The 12,387-nt window shown below is 63.1% G+C and overlaps 1 protein-coding gene across 1 annotated transcript; it reads left to right on the forward strand.

Annotated features, from left to right (window-relative positions):
• The first annotated feature begins 7,348 nt into the window (after positions 1–7,348).
• On the forward strand, positions 7,349–8,982 carry RNF26 (ring finger protein 26). The gene has a single exon (XM_053963561.1). It carries the CDS (start codon positions 7,426–7,428, stop codon positions 8,779–8,781), a length of 1,356 nt encoding a protein of 451 aa, XP_053819536.1. The 5' UTR covers positions 7,349–7,425; the 3' UTR covers positions 8,782–8,982.
• The last annotated feature ends 3,405 nt before the right edge of the window (positions 8,983–12,387 follow it).

The following is a 12,387-nucleotide window of genomic DNA, read 5'->3' on the forward strand; positions in this document are numbered from 1 at the left end:
CCAGATTCATCACACATGGGGACAGACCCAAACTCCCAGGAGCTGTGACAGTGCCCTCCTCCCGCTCTCAGCCCAGGCGCTCTGAACTTTTGCACATCCTTTTCTCTCCTCCACTTGCTTTCCCTGCAGCATTCCCGTCCCGCGGCAGGCAGGGGCTGCATCCCTCCGACCCGCCCTGAGCCACTCCAGGGCTGGGCTGCAGGTTCCCCAGAGCCACAGCATTCCTCCTGGGAATGCCCAGGCACCTCTCCCACTGCCAGCCCCCCGTGCTGGCCCCCAGCCCCAGTGCTGCTCCCCGGCTGGTGCCATGCAGCAGCCCTTCCCATGCCCTCCTCCTCCTCCTCCTCCTCCTCCTCTGCATGGCTGACCAGCACCCCCCCACAAGACTTTCCCAGCCAAACACACTCAGTGATTCATCGGAAATGATTAAGTTTTTTCCCCAGGAGATCAGTGGCTTAAAATGGCAATGCTGGGCAGCGATAAGGCTGAGAGCCCTCGCGCTGCTGCTGGACAGGGGAGGCCTCCTCCTCCCTTTGCTGGGAAGAACAAGTGCAAGGGAGCTGCGCCGTCATCCACAGGATGCTCAGGAGCTGCTCTCCGGCCCCACAGCCGCAGTTTTGGGATGCTCTCACACCTCATGGCAGGAGCTCCCTGTCTGTGGTGGGGAAATCCACCCCCTGAGTGGGTGCCCCGGGCTCAGGGACTCCCTGACAATGTTCTCACTCTTCCCCTCCCTCCAAAAGGGCAGGATGAGGCGCCGGAGGAGCCTCAGGCTCTGCTCTCCTTGGAGCAGGGAGCAGGGATGTTCCACTCGGCACAAAACACCCCTCGAATGCCACCCCGAGAGGGAAGGAGGCCCACGGGAAAGCACCCACCAAAGTCAAACAAACAAAGCGGGAGAGCTCGGCTGACACGCCCCTGGTGCATTTTGTTCTGGGGCTAGCTTTTATTCCGCGTTAAAAATAAAGCAGAATGTTGCTAAGAAAACCTCTGCAGAAAATTCCCAGCAGTTGGAAAGGGCAATGCCACTCCCTGGGGAAAACAGGCTGGGGAGCATGCCACCCTCAGGCAGCCCCCTGCACTCCCTGCATGGCTCTGCCTCCACTTGGTCAGGCTTCAGCCTGCTTTGAAGAAAATGTGCTTTTTTCCCCTGACAAACGAATCGTTCTGGGGAAGCGGGGCAGGATTTGAAATCAAGGCATGAACAGATGGCATGAAATCACCCCGCCACGCTGTGTGTGGCACCCGGCGGGCTCGGGGACTCTGCGTGGGGAGCGTGGCAGGCTGGCCACCTTCATCTTCCCTCCCTGCTGCCTGATCTCACGCCTTCTTGTTTATCTGCTCGCTTAATGGATTTGGCTGCAGTCCCCGCTCACAGTGATGCACACACACTGTGGATGAGGCCCCTGTGTCGCAGTCCCACGCACACAGCTGGGGTGGGAAAGCCAGGCAGCAGAGGTCTGGCCCCACCTGAGGCACAGAGCAGCTCCCACAGCTCCCACAGCTCCCACTCCCTGGCAGTGGAGGGATATTGGTGCCTGGGCCCCCACAGCTCCCAGCACTCTCCTCCTCCATCCCTCCTGCCACCTCTCAGAGGAGGCTGTGCCTGGGCAGGCAGTTCCGCCCCTGGCAGAGGTGAGGCTTTGCCAGTCCCTGGCACAGCTGCTGGAAACCTGGGATCCACAGGACCCTGCCCAGGGCAGGGCTGACTTCCCGGCGTTATCTGAGCATCGCAGGTTGCAGGAATGATCTGGAAGTGTGCAATTGCATTTGCCTCCCTCCTCTGGCTCCTGCTGGGCCTGGCTCTCTGCAGCCGGAGGGAGCGATGGCCAGCACGGAGCCAGGCCCGGGGCTGTGCATCCCAGCACACACCACAGCCCCTTCCAGCTTTTCCTGCACTCCCAGGCAGATCCCTGCTGATATGGGGACCTTGGGATGCTGCCAGAGGGAGCTGGCCCAGCGTGGGCTGTGCCTGTGCCTGTCCCGACAGGCAGCTTGTGTGTCCCAGGTGGGACGGGGGGCCCTGTGCCTTCCCCGAGCCCTGCAGCCACACCCAGAGCAGCTGGGGTGGGCTCTGGAGGTGCTTGGGGTGCTCTGTGCCAGCTGCCCCTGCCAGCTTTGTGCCCATGGGCTGGGGGCTCTGTGCCCATGGGCTGGGGGCTGGCACTGTGCCCATGGGCTGGGGGCTCTGTGCCCATGGGCTGGGGGCTGGCTCTGTGCCCATGGGCTGGGGGCTCTGTGCCCATGGGCTGGGGGCTCTGTGCCCATGGGCTGGCTCTAGCCCAGCTCTGTGCCCATGGGCTGGGGGCTCTGTGCCCATGGGCTGGCTCTAGCCCAGCTCTGTGCCCATGGGCTGGGGGCTGGCTCTGTGCCCATGGGCGGCTCTAGCCCGGCTCCCTGCAGGTCTCCGGGGTGGATGCAGGGCAGCCGTGCAGGGCGGAAGCCTCTGGCTGTGTCCAGCCAGGCCTGCACCTCTTCACACAACACCGTCAGGGCCGAGGGGGCCCCGCTCCCCGGGGAAGGGATGGGATGAGGGCCAGCGCCGAGCGTTCCCACACCGCCCGGGAGCGGCCGGCTGCTCCCCTGCCACTGCTCCCCTCACCCTTGGGGCACCTTCTGCCAGTCCCTGCTGCTCATTTTGGGGGGCTCTAGGGCTTACACAGGGCTTTGCACTCTGGGCTAAGAACAGGAGCCCTCCTGGGCTGTCCAGCCTTTGGCTCTCTGCTCCCTGGGTGCCACGGGGTCACTTTGGGGTACCCCTGCCCCGTCTCTGATCGCCTCTTCGGGGCCGTGTCCTCCAGCTCAGGAAAACGCCTCCTTCCAGCCCCTTCCTCGGCTTGGCTCCCAGCCGCTCCTTTGTGTCTCCCCTCTCCTTCCTCTGCTCTCGAGCAGGGCCTTTCTGTGGGGATTATTAACCATGGCTACGGGGCCTTTGTTCAGGAGGGGCCGGAGCGGGAGCCTGGAGGAGCCGGGAGGGTGGAGAAAGGAAGGACAGGAGCGGAAGGGGGGAAGGAAGGTGGGGGGGGAAAGGAAGGTGACATCTGGATGTCTGTCACAGAAGAGTGCGATTTTTGGAGCAGCTGTGCGGGGACGGCCGGGGCTCAGCGGATGCAGAGCAGTGGCAAAGCCCCAAAAAGGAGCTGAGCTGGCAAGGGTCACCCAGCCCAACGCAGAGAGCTCAGCATCCTGCCCTGGTGATGGTGGTGCTGACAGAGGACACGAGCAGCACCCCAGGGCTCCAGGACTGGCTTTGAGGACTGGTTTGCGGCTCACAGGGGTGGCAGGGAAGGCTGTGGAGCTTCCCTTGCTCCCTGCCTCGGGAGCTCCGTGCAGAGTGGATGGACAAGGACAGCTGGAGCACGCCTGGGAGAACCTTATCCAGCTGAGAGCCACTGCCAAGGCATGGGAGAAGGAGCCCTCTGCCCAGGGCTGTCACTGGACATCCTGGGGGCACAGGAGCCCCACGGCCCGGAGCAGGTGCAGCCCTGGGACAGGGTGTGACAGCCACGTCCTGCCCTGGCTGACACACGTTCAGCTGGGCTGGTCACGTCCGTGTCCCGGGCTGCTCTCCCACCCAGCCTGGGAGCACTGTGGGCACGGAGCAAGGGGCAGGATTTGGGGATGGGCGCTGATGGGGCGGCTGGGGGAAGCCAGGAGCTATTTATAAACCATCCTTTTCCTTGGGAGCGCTTCCGAGTCCCTCTCCCCCAGCGCCGGCCGGAAAAAGGCCCCATTGTGCCGGCGCCGGCCGGGACAGGGCTGGGCACTCGCCCACACAATGGGGCAGATGATGGCCCCGGCTGTGGGGTGCCCAGGGGACAGCGAGGGGTCCTGGCCACGCTCATCCAGCACTTGCCAACGCCACGGCTGCCCGGAGGAGCGGGCAGGGGGAACGGCCCTGCCCTGTGCTCCCTGTCACCCGGCTTTTCCGGCTCCCTGCTGCCAAGGAAGGGAGGAGAAGCCGGGATGGGGACACAGCATCACTCCCTGGGCTTGCCCGCAGGGATCTCTTCCTCCTGGCTTTGTCTGCAGGGCTCGCCCAGGACGGCTCATTAGGATCATCTCTGAGAAAGCCTAATGAGAGACTCGTCCTGAGCAGGCCCGGTTTTGGGGGAGCCCCTCTTGCAGGGGATCCCTTTGGAGGCCTTTGGGGAAGGCTCCCTGTGGAGGGGGGTGGGGGCAGCTGAGGGCTGACTGGGATAAGGCAGCAAGCAGGGCACGGTCCCTGTGCCACATCCCCACAGCACGGGGGACGCAATGGAGCACCAGGGCCCTGGGGAACGGTGGGGCTGGGCTGGCCAAAGAGGAATTTCTTCTTGCAGGATTTTCCCATGGAAGAGGACTTGCCTTTCCCAGGGCTGTCTGGCCAGGCTCCAGGAGGAGATAGATATCCCAGCTCCCGTCGTGGGGAGACACAGAGCCCTCCAGAAACACGGCGAGCAGCCCTCGAGCTCCTGCTCTTGCACAGGGCTGCAGGGTGAGCAAAGGCAGGGAGGGTTGTGGCTGCTGGGGACAGGGCTGGGCTCCCTGCAGCTCCAGATCCTTCCTGAGGGCTCTCCCCAGCAGCCTGGGGCCGTTCCCTGCCTGCGGGGTACGTGCCGTGGGGGATCCATCAGCCGCCCCCCCAAGGCCAGAGGAAGAGTGAGCCACAGCATCCTGGAGCGGAGCCCGAGAGGGGCCGGGGGATTTTCCGGAGCGGATGCAGCGAAATGATCCATTGTTCCTGCCCGGGCTGCGAGCGCGGGGCTGCAGGCACCCGCCTCCGGCTGCCAGCGCTGGGCAGGGGTGTCCTGAGGGGACCCGAGGTGAGGCAGTGCCCAGCAGGACCGTGCTGCCTGCCCTGCCCGGCTCTCGGGGCTGCCACACGCCCCGCATCTGCAGGGGAGGGCACCCTGGGCATGGTCGGGCGGCTGGGAGCGCGCTGGGAGCGCTGGAGTGATGCCAGCAGGACCCACACTGCAGAAATTCCCTCGGGATGTGCCCAAGGAGCAAGAGAGGCAGGGCAAGGTGCTGGGGCTGGGGAATCCCCCCGGGCACGCTGGGCTCCAGAGAATCCCTCAAGCACTGGGACACGCAGCCCTGGAGTTTTTCCCTGTCTCCCTCTGCTTCCAGATGAATCCAGAAGGACTCAGCAAGGACTGAGGCAGCCCTGGAGCTGGCATCCTCTGGCTGCTGTTTTTCTGGAACGCGGGGTGAGCTCAGCAGCGGGAAGGCAGCTCAGTGATGGAGCCGTGATGCAGCAGCCCCGTGGCCGGGCTCGGTGCCAGCACCGAGGGTTCTGCACAGCCCCGGGGCTCCCGGCAGGGCAGGGCTGCAGGAGCCACACTCGTGCCGGGCTCTGCGCTCTCAGGGCCGGCTCTGGTGGTCCCCGATGGCAGCAGAGCTCTGTGCCCCGTGAGGCTGAGGAGGGGAGGGGGCTCACAAGCGGGGTACACCCCGTGTGCTGCCTGCAGCTGCCACGGGCACGGCTGGGAGTGCATCCCAGACCTCCAGCAAGTGCACGAACAGCTGGGACTGTCCCGGTGAGGAGGGGTCCCACGCACAGCCTGGCTGCCAGGCACCTTGGTGGGGAGCTCTGTGTCCCCCCAGAGCCGCGGGAAGGGTTTCCTTCCAAAGCTCCACTCTGCTCCCGCCAAATCACTGTCCCAGCCCGGACTGCTACCAGGTGTTCCCAGCCCCCTGCACCCCTCCTGTGCCTCTCTCCTGCAGGTCTGGACGCCCAGGAGCTGGACATCCTACCGGAATGAGGGCGGGCAGAGCTCCCCTGCATCCCACGGAGCAGCCCTGCTGTGGAGCCAGGACCTCTGAACGCTGCAGCCGCTGCAGCCCCGGCCCGGCGGCGGGGAGCCCACCAGGGTGCCCCGGGCAGGGGCGGGCGCCAGGAGCGGGGAGGGTGAGGCAGGTGCACAGCCGGAGGCAGGGAATGAGCGGAGCACGCCCAGCCCTTGGCTCGGCTCTCTTTTCCCTTCTCCTGTTTGGGAAAGCGATGAGAAATCCAAACATTACCATAAATGCTGAAAGCATCCTGACTCCGTCACTGGCGTGCACTCCCTGGGGACGCAGGCGCCCGCTGCCTCCGAGCCACAGGGACAGGGCTGGCGGGGCCAGACAGCGCGACAGAGCCCCGGCAGGGACAGACAGACACGGATGTGCCACCCCTGCTCGGGGAGGCACCTGCAGGAAGGTGACCCCAGCTCCCTCTGGGGCTCGTGCCTCGCTGCTTCCCTCCTTGGCTGCACATGGCTTTCCCGTGGGTCATCGTGCACTGCACTCGCCCTCTCCTTCCTTAAAAAGCCTTGTGCTTCAGGGCTGCATTTTCCTGAACTTGTCATCACCTTCTGGGCAGCAGGGCTGGACCGTCCCCTGGGGCACGGCAGAGCCAAGGCTTTGACAGCCCCACGCCCTGGCTGGGATCCAGCAGGGAAGGCAGGACCTGCTCCAGGGCTGTAACCTTGGTCTGAGCCACGGCCATGGCTTTATATTCAAACCTCCCGCAGGAAACTGCTTGGCCGGGTGACCCTGGGCTGACTCTGTCCCAAACAGGCCCAGGGGATCCTGCTGGCAAGTGCACACCTTCCCTGTGCCAGGGCTCAGGCTGGCACAAACTCCTCTCGTGCATGGCCACTGTTGGGTGGTGGGTTCCCCCTGTGCTGTTTGGAACCAGGGTGAGGGGGCTGGTATGAAGCCCTGCCCATCCCCTGCACTGTTCCTGCTCTGTCCTGGCTCCTGAACCCCTCTTCAGCTCTCCTGGAGCTCCTTTAGGCACTGGAAGGGGCTCCAAGGTCTCCTCCTCTTCTCCAAGCTGGACACCCCCAGCTCTCCCAGCCAGAGCATCCCCGTGCTCTCCTCTGGGGGTGGTGGGACAAGGGGGAATGGCTTCCCACTAACAGGGGGCAGGGTTAGATGGGCTGTTGGGAAGAAATTCCTCCCTGTGAGGGCGGGCAGGCCCTGGCACAGGTTGCCCAGGGAAGCTGTGGCTGTCCCATCCCTGGAAGCGTCCAAGGCCAGGTTGGACTGGGCTTGGATCAGTCTGGGATATTGGAAAGTGTCCCTGCGCCATGAGCTTTTCCTCCTTATGTAGTGGTCAGGCAGATCCATTTCCACAAAGAGATCAGGAATTACACCGATAGCCCTCACCCCGCAGTTAAAACACTGCAAAAACCGACGTCGCGCCTGGCGGAGCGAACGCTCCGGGCTAACGGCGCTACTGGCCCTTTAAATGAGCGCCAGTGGGCGTGGCCAAGCTCGCGCCTCTGCTGGAAGCCGCGCCCCCGCCGCATCCTGCGAACCGACCAATGGGAGGCGAGGCCTGGCGGGGCCCCCGCCGCTGATTGGCCGCGCCCCGCACGGCGGCGGGTGCCAAGATGGCTGCGCCCACGGCGGAGGGGCCCCGCGGCTGAGCTGCCGTACGGCCCCGCGGGGACCATGGACGTGCTGTTCGCGCTGCTCCGCGGGCTGCGCCTGCTGCTCGACCTGCTGCTGCTGGTGCTCGACCTCAACTTCTTCCTGGTGTCCTCGCTGGTGTCCGCGCTGCTGTGGCTGCTGGCCGCGGCCTCCAGCCTGCCCGCGGCCGCGGCCGCCGCGGCGGTGGCGTGCTGGGATGCGCTGGTGCTGGTGCGCGGGTGCTGCGGGGCCATGGAGGGCATGCGGGCGGCCGGGCACCTGGCGTCGCACCTGGCGTCGCACCTGGCGCTGCGGGGCCGGGAGCTGGCGCAGCGCGGGCTGGGCGCCGTGCTGGGCTGCGGGCAGGCGCTGGGCCGGCAGCTGTGCGAGGCGCTGGCCATCGGCACCAGCCTGCTGATGTACCTGGTCAACAGCCTGGTCAACGTGTGTCTCATCGGCGCGCAGAACCTCTTCACGCTGCTCGCCGCCCTCTGGGACTCGCTGGCCGGGCCCGTCGTTCGGGTGGCCGAGCTGCTGGCCGCGTTCCTGGCGCACGTGTCCAGCGGCGCCATCGCCGTGTCCATCCTGCTGTGGTCGCCCTGCCAGATGGCCTTCGAGCTGCTCTGCTCCGCCACCGAGCTCTTCATCAGCGTCTTCTTCGTCAATGTGTACGGCCTGGGCTTGCTCCTGCTCATCGTGGTGGTCAGCGCCTTCGCGTTCAACCCCGGGCTGCTGTGGACGCTGACGGGCTACCTGCTGGGCTACTTCCACACGCTGCCCTCCTTCCGCCGCCTGCAGCGCGACGTCTGGCGGCTCTACCAGGTGGCCGTGCTGACCCTGGGAGTGGCCATGACCTCCCAGCCCTGGCGCAGGCTGGTGGACTGGATCCAGCAGGTGACCAACTGGAGCCAGGGCGGCAGGATGGCCAACCAGGGGAGCGACCAGCGACGGGCCGTGGGTGCCCCCAGAGCCCCGGCCACCGACAGGGTGACCCTGGGCCAGCTGCTGGCCGAGCTGGAGGAGCAGCTGGATGCAGAGCAAGGGCCACAGCCACGTCCTGCTCTGAGCCGTGCTGGGGCTGGGCAGCGTCCCCAGACACCCAGGGAGGAGCCGGGCACGTCCTGGTGGAAAGCCCCGAGGAAGCAGCGGCTGAACGCGACGGCCGGGAGCGCTGAGGGAGCCCCCGACAACGACCCCTGGGTGCTGCTGAAAGAGCAAGAGGAGCGTAAGAAATGTGTCATCTGCCAGGACCAGACCAAGACGGTCCTGCTGCTGCCCTGCAGGCACCTGTGCCTGTGCCAGGAGTGCACAGAGGTGCTCCTGCAGCAGGACATCTACCAGCGCAACTGCCCCCTGTGCCGCCAGGTGATCCTGCAGACCCTCAACGTGTACCTGTGAGCCCACGGGGGGCGTGGGCTGTTTTCCCAGGAGGTCAAGGGCACCCCTGTCTGCACTTCCCAGGGCTGCCTTGAGCAGCTTCCAAAGAACTGTGGATGGTGCTGGAAGGGCAGAACGCTGAGGGGTGTCTGCTGGTCACATTTGCTGCCTAACTAGGTTGTAGCTCTTGCTAGCAAGCACAATACTGATCTCTGCAGCGGGCTGGAAGAGTTACCTGGTTTTTTGTTGACAACTTTTGCTGTTCCGGGGCCCGTTGCCTCGAGCCTGCAGCCTGAGATCCAAAGCAGAGCGCAGAAAAATGCTCTGGTCCCTCCTAGCCAAAGCTGATGGAAGGTTAAAGGCTGTGCCCTCCTGGCAATCACAGGGGCTGGTGCAAGGCAAGGGAGGTGTTTTTCCCAAGGTCTCACTAGAAAATTACCTGGCAGGCTGCATCCAGGCCTGTTTCCTCCTCCCACCATCAAAGTGGAGGAGCTCCATGGGAAAAGGGAGGAGTGCCCTGTTTGCAAGGCCCAGGGAGAGCAAGGAGCACACTTGAGATTTTAGTGTTTGCTGAACCGGACTCTTGGCTGGAGAACAGGGTTTCTGGGGTACTTCAGCACCCCAGGGCTTTGCTTTTTGAGGGACCTCTCTTGCCAGGACAGCGTGGAGCTGTGATGGACCCTGCAGAGCTCAGTGCTGCTGCTGCTTCCACGCATCACCTATGCAAGACTAGCGAGCACACGTTACCTGCACGGGGAGGCTGGAGGGATCACTCCTTCTGCAGGGCTGGTGGTGCTGCTTGGGGAGCCTGAGGAGTGGTTCCCCAGCCACTGCTCCCAGCCCTGGCAGCAGCAGCAGCCCAGATTTGAGCCAAGGCTGGAGAATCCTCTCCAAAACCCACACATTTGCAGGCTAAGAGTGCCATGGAGCAGGGAGGGTCACTCCAGAGCTTGCTGGCTCCTTCCCAGGCTGGGTGGCTAAAGGGAGGAGCTCTTTGGGAGGAGAGGGAGCACCCCAAAGCTCCTGGGAGCTCACAGACATTCCAGCTCCAGGCACAGTTTCTGCACATCCGTGCCGTGGATGTGCAGTTGTGTGTGTGGAGCAGTACCAGGACCACGGATATCTTGGATTAGGGCAGGGCTGTACCTTTGTTTTGTCTTCTTGTCTGTCACCAACGTAGCTACTTCCATTCAGAAGCGTCCCCTGAAGTCCAACGAGTGCATCCCATCCTGGCTGGGGCAGGCCTGAGATGGCTCATCCCAGCTTGGGCAACCAGCACCATTCCAAGAAATTGCTGGGCTGCAAGAGGGCCTTGCACTAAAAAGCTTTTCCTTTTCCAGCTGCTTGCCTGAGGTCAGCCACACGCCACAGCCAACTTTGGCTGGAGCCAGACCGGAGAGAGTCTTGACTCTGGACTGCAAGCCAAGAGCCTGAGGGCAGCTGGCATGCTTTTCCTTTTATTTTCCTTCTTGATTAGCAATTTAAGCCAAAACAGAGGCAGCAGAGAGGCCAGGCTGTGCTGGGAGATGCCTCTGAGCTGTAAAGCTGAGCTCTAGCAAGGAACTATCTTCTTGTTGAGTGGCTTTGCTGGGAAAGGCACTGCCGGGGCTGGTTGCTCCCACATTTCCTGGGAGCTGGAAGGATTCCTGGCCAAGCCAGGCTCCTGAGCACTAATGGCTGTTAGAAGGGCTCTCAGCTGCTTCCACTCCAAAGAGATGCAAAGCTCCCCGTTGCTCGAGCTCTTGTCCCTGTGCCTCCCCACACACCTCCCTTGTTCGTGCTGGCTCTCTCCAGCCACCAACACTTGGGAGCAGCCAAACCCTCACCAGAGGGGTGTGAGCCCAGGCTCTTGTCCCAGGCACTTGCAGGGCAGTCAGGGAGCTGCAGCTGGAGTCACTCAGGAGTGGGACTGTGGCCCTGCTTCTGGCCACAGGCAGCAGCATTCCCTTGGGACCAGCTCATGGATCGAGGGGTGCAACGTTCCCTACATGAGTTACAGGCTGGGGGGGAAAGGACACCCCCCCAAAACTGCAGTTTGTTCCCTTAACCCTTTTTTTAATTATTATTACTATTATTATAGCAGTCACGCTTGTTTAGGGCCTGTTTGCTGTTTATAAGAGAAGGCTTTGCCTTAAGTTTAACTCTTTGCACTATGGACTAGATATTGAGCAGATTAAAATCTCCTTTACCAAAAGCTGGGCGCTGCCTCATTCCTGGGAAGGGTTTTTTGGGGAAATGTGTGTTTGTGTCTCCTTTATCCACCCCTGGACTCCATGGAAAGGCCATCACTCCTCACAAAGGGTCAACATCACCTGCAGGCTCAGGGGTGTTTGCCCCCAGAAAAGCAGTGCTGTGGGATACCCTGGAACCAGGGAAAATCCAGCACCCAGGAGATGAATTTACACCCAAACCCACTCTGGGTGGGCTTTTCAGAGCTGGCAGCTCCTGCTCTGCCAACCCATGGCGAGAGGAGATGTTTGTGGATACACCAGGGGACAGGGAGGAGGGCCTGGGGTTTCCCACGTGTACCAGGCTGGCAGGAACATGCTGGGACATGTTCATTCCTGTTCCTGCACGTATCTGATGCCTCAATGTCCTGTGCCAGACTGTCCCTGGGATGGGACAGCACGGGGCTGGGTCTTGCCTTGCAGAAAGGCTGTGGCAGGCTCAGGGTTACTGTGTGCAGATGCCTTTGCTGCACAAGGAGCTCCTGGCTCGGGTCTGAGCTCCTGGCGGGTTGCTTTGTGCTTTTAAGCACTCCCTGCTTCCCCAGCATCCTCGTAAATTGTTTGGAAAAACGGCTCAGGACCCTGATGGGCAGAGACTCCAGGAGTCCTGGCTTGCCCTGCCCTGGCAGGGCTATGCCAGCAAAGTGGCTCATTTTAATCAGGATGGAAACCAAGAGAGGGGAGATGGGAGCTGCTGGGAGGCCAGAAAGGAGCAGATACCTGCTCAGGCACAGGGAGGAGGGCAGTGCTGGCAGATGCCTGATAGCTGGGCAAACCGAGGCACTTCTCGTGCTCCCAGGGGGTGACCTGAGGCTGGCTGGGCACCTGGGGAGGCTGCAGAGGGGGCAGGAGGGTGGGATCAGCAGGGGAATGTCTGCCATGCCCTGCACAGGCAGGCTCTCCCAGCCCAGCAGCCCCGGCAGGGGATGGGAAGGATGCTCGGCCACCCCAGGCCACTGCAGCCGAGCTTTCCCAGAGAGGACAGGATGTGCAGGACACAGCCCTCCCCCGGGAGCCATCCTGCACACACTTGGCTCAATTTCTGCTCAAGCAGCCAGCAATTGCAGGAGGAAAATGCAACCACCTCCGTGCTAGTGGACAAGGTCCGCGAGCCCTGCCTGCCCTGGCACTTTGGGTTTTGGTGCAGGGCTGCGCAGCCTGGGCCACTCCAGGGCAGAAGATTTGGAGTTCTTGGGGTATTCCCTGCTCCAGAACATGCCTGGGAGGCTCCCACACGAGCCAAGCAGGCTGCTCTCAGCTCATCAAAGCGACCCTTCCCCAAGGAGGGAGGAGCGTGATGCTGCTCTGGCAGCCCGCTGAAAGCAGGAGCCCCCAGGCGCTGGGAAAAAAAATGCCTTTGTCAGCCCAGCTGCAACTCCCCCTCCCTAATGAGCGGCTG

Source organism: Vidua chalybeata, chromosome 23 (assembly GCF_026979565.1).
Source record: "Vidua chalybeata isolate OUT-0048 chromosome 23, bVidCha1 merged haplotype, whole genome shotgun sequence".
Classification (NCBI taxonomy): domain Eukaryota; kingdom Metazoa; phylum Chordata; class Aves; order Passeriformes; family Viduidae; genus Vidua; species Vidua chalybeata.

Bases quoted from the DNA above. Each gene is read 5' to 3' on its own strand.
- RNF26 (XM_053963561.1), top strand. From the start codon at position 7,426: ATGGACGTGCTGTTCGCGCTGCTCCGCGGGCTGCGCCTGCTGCTCGAC.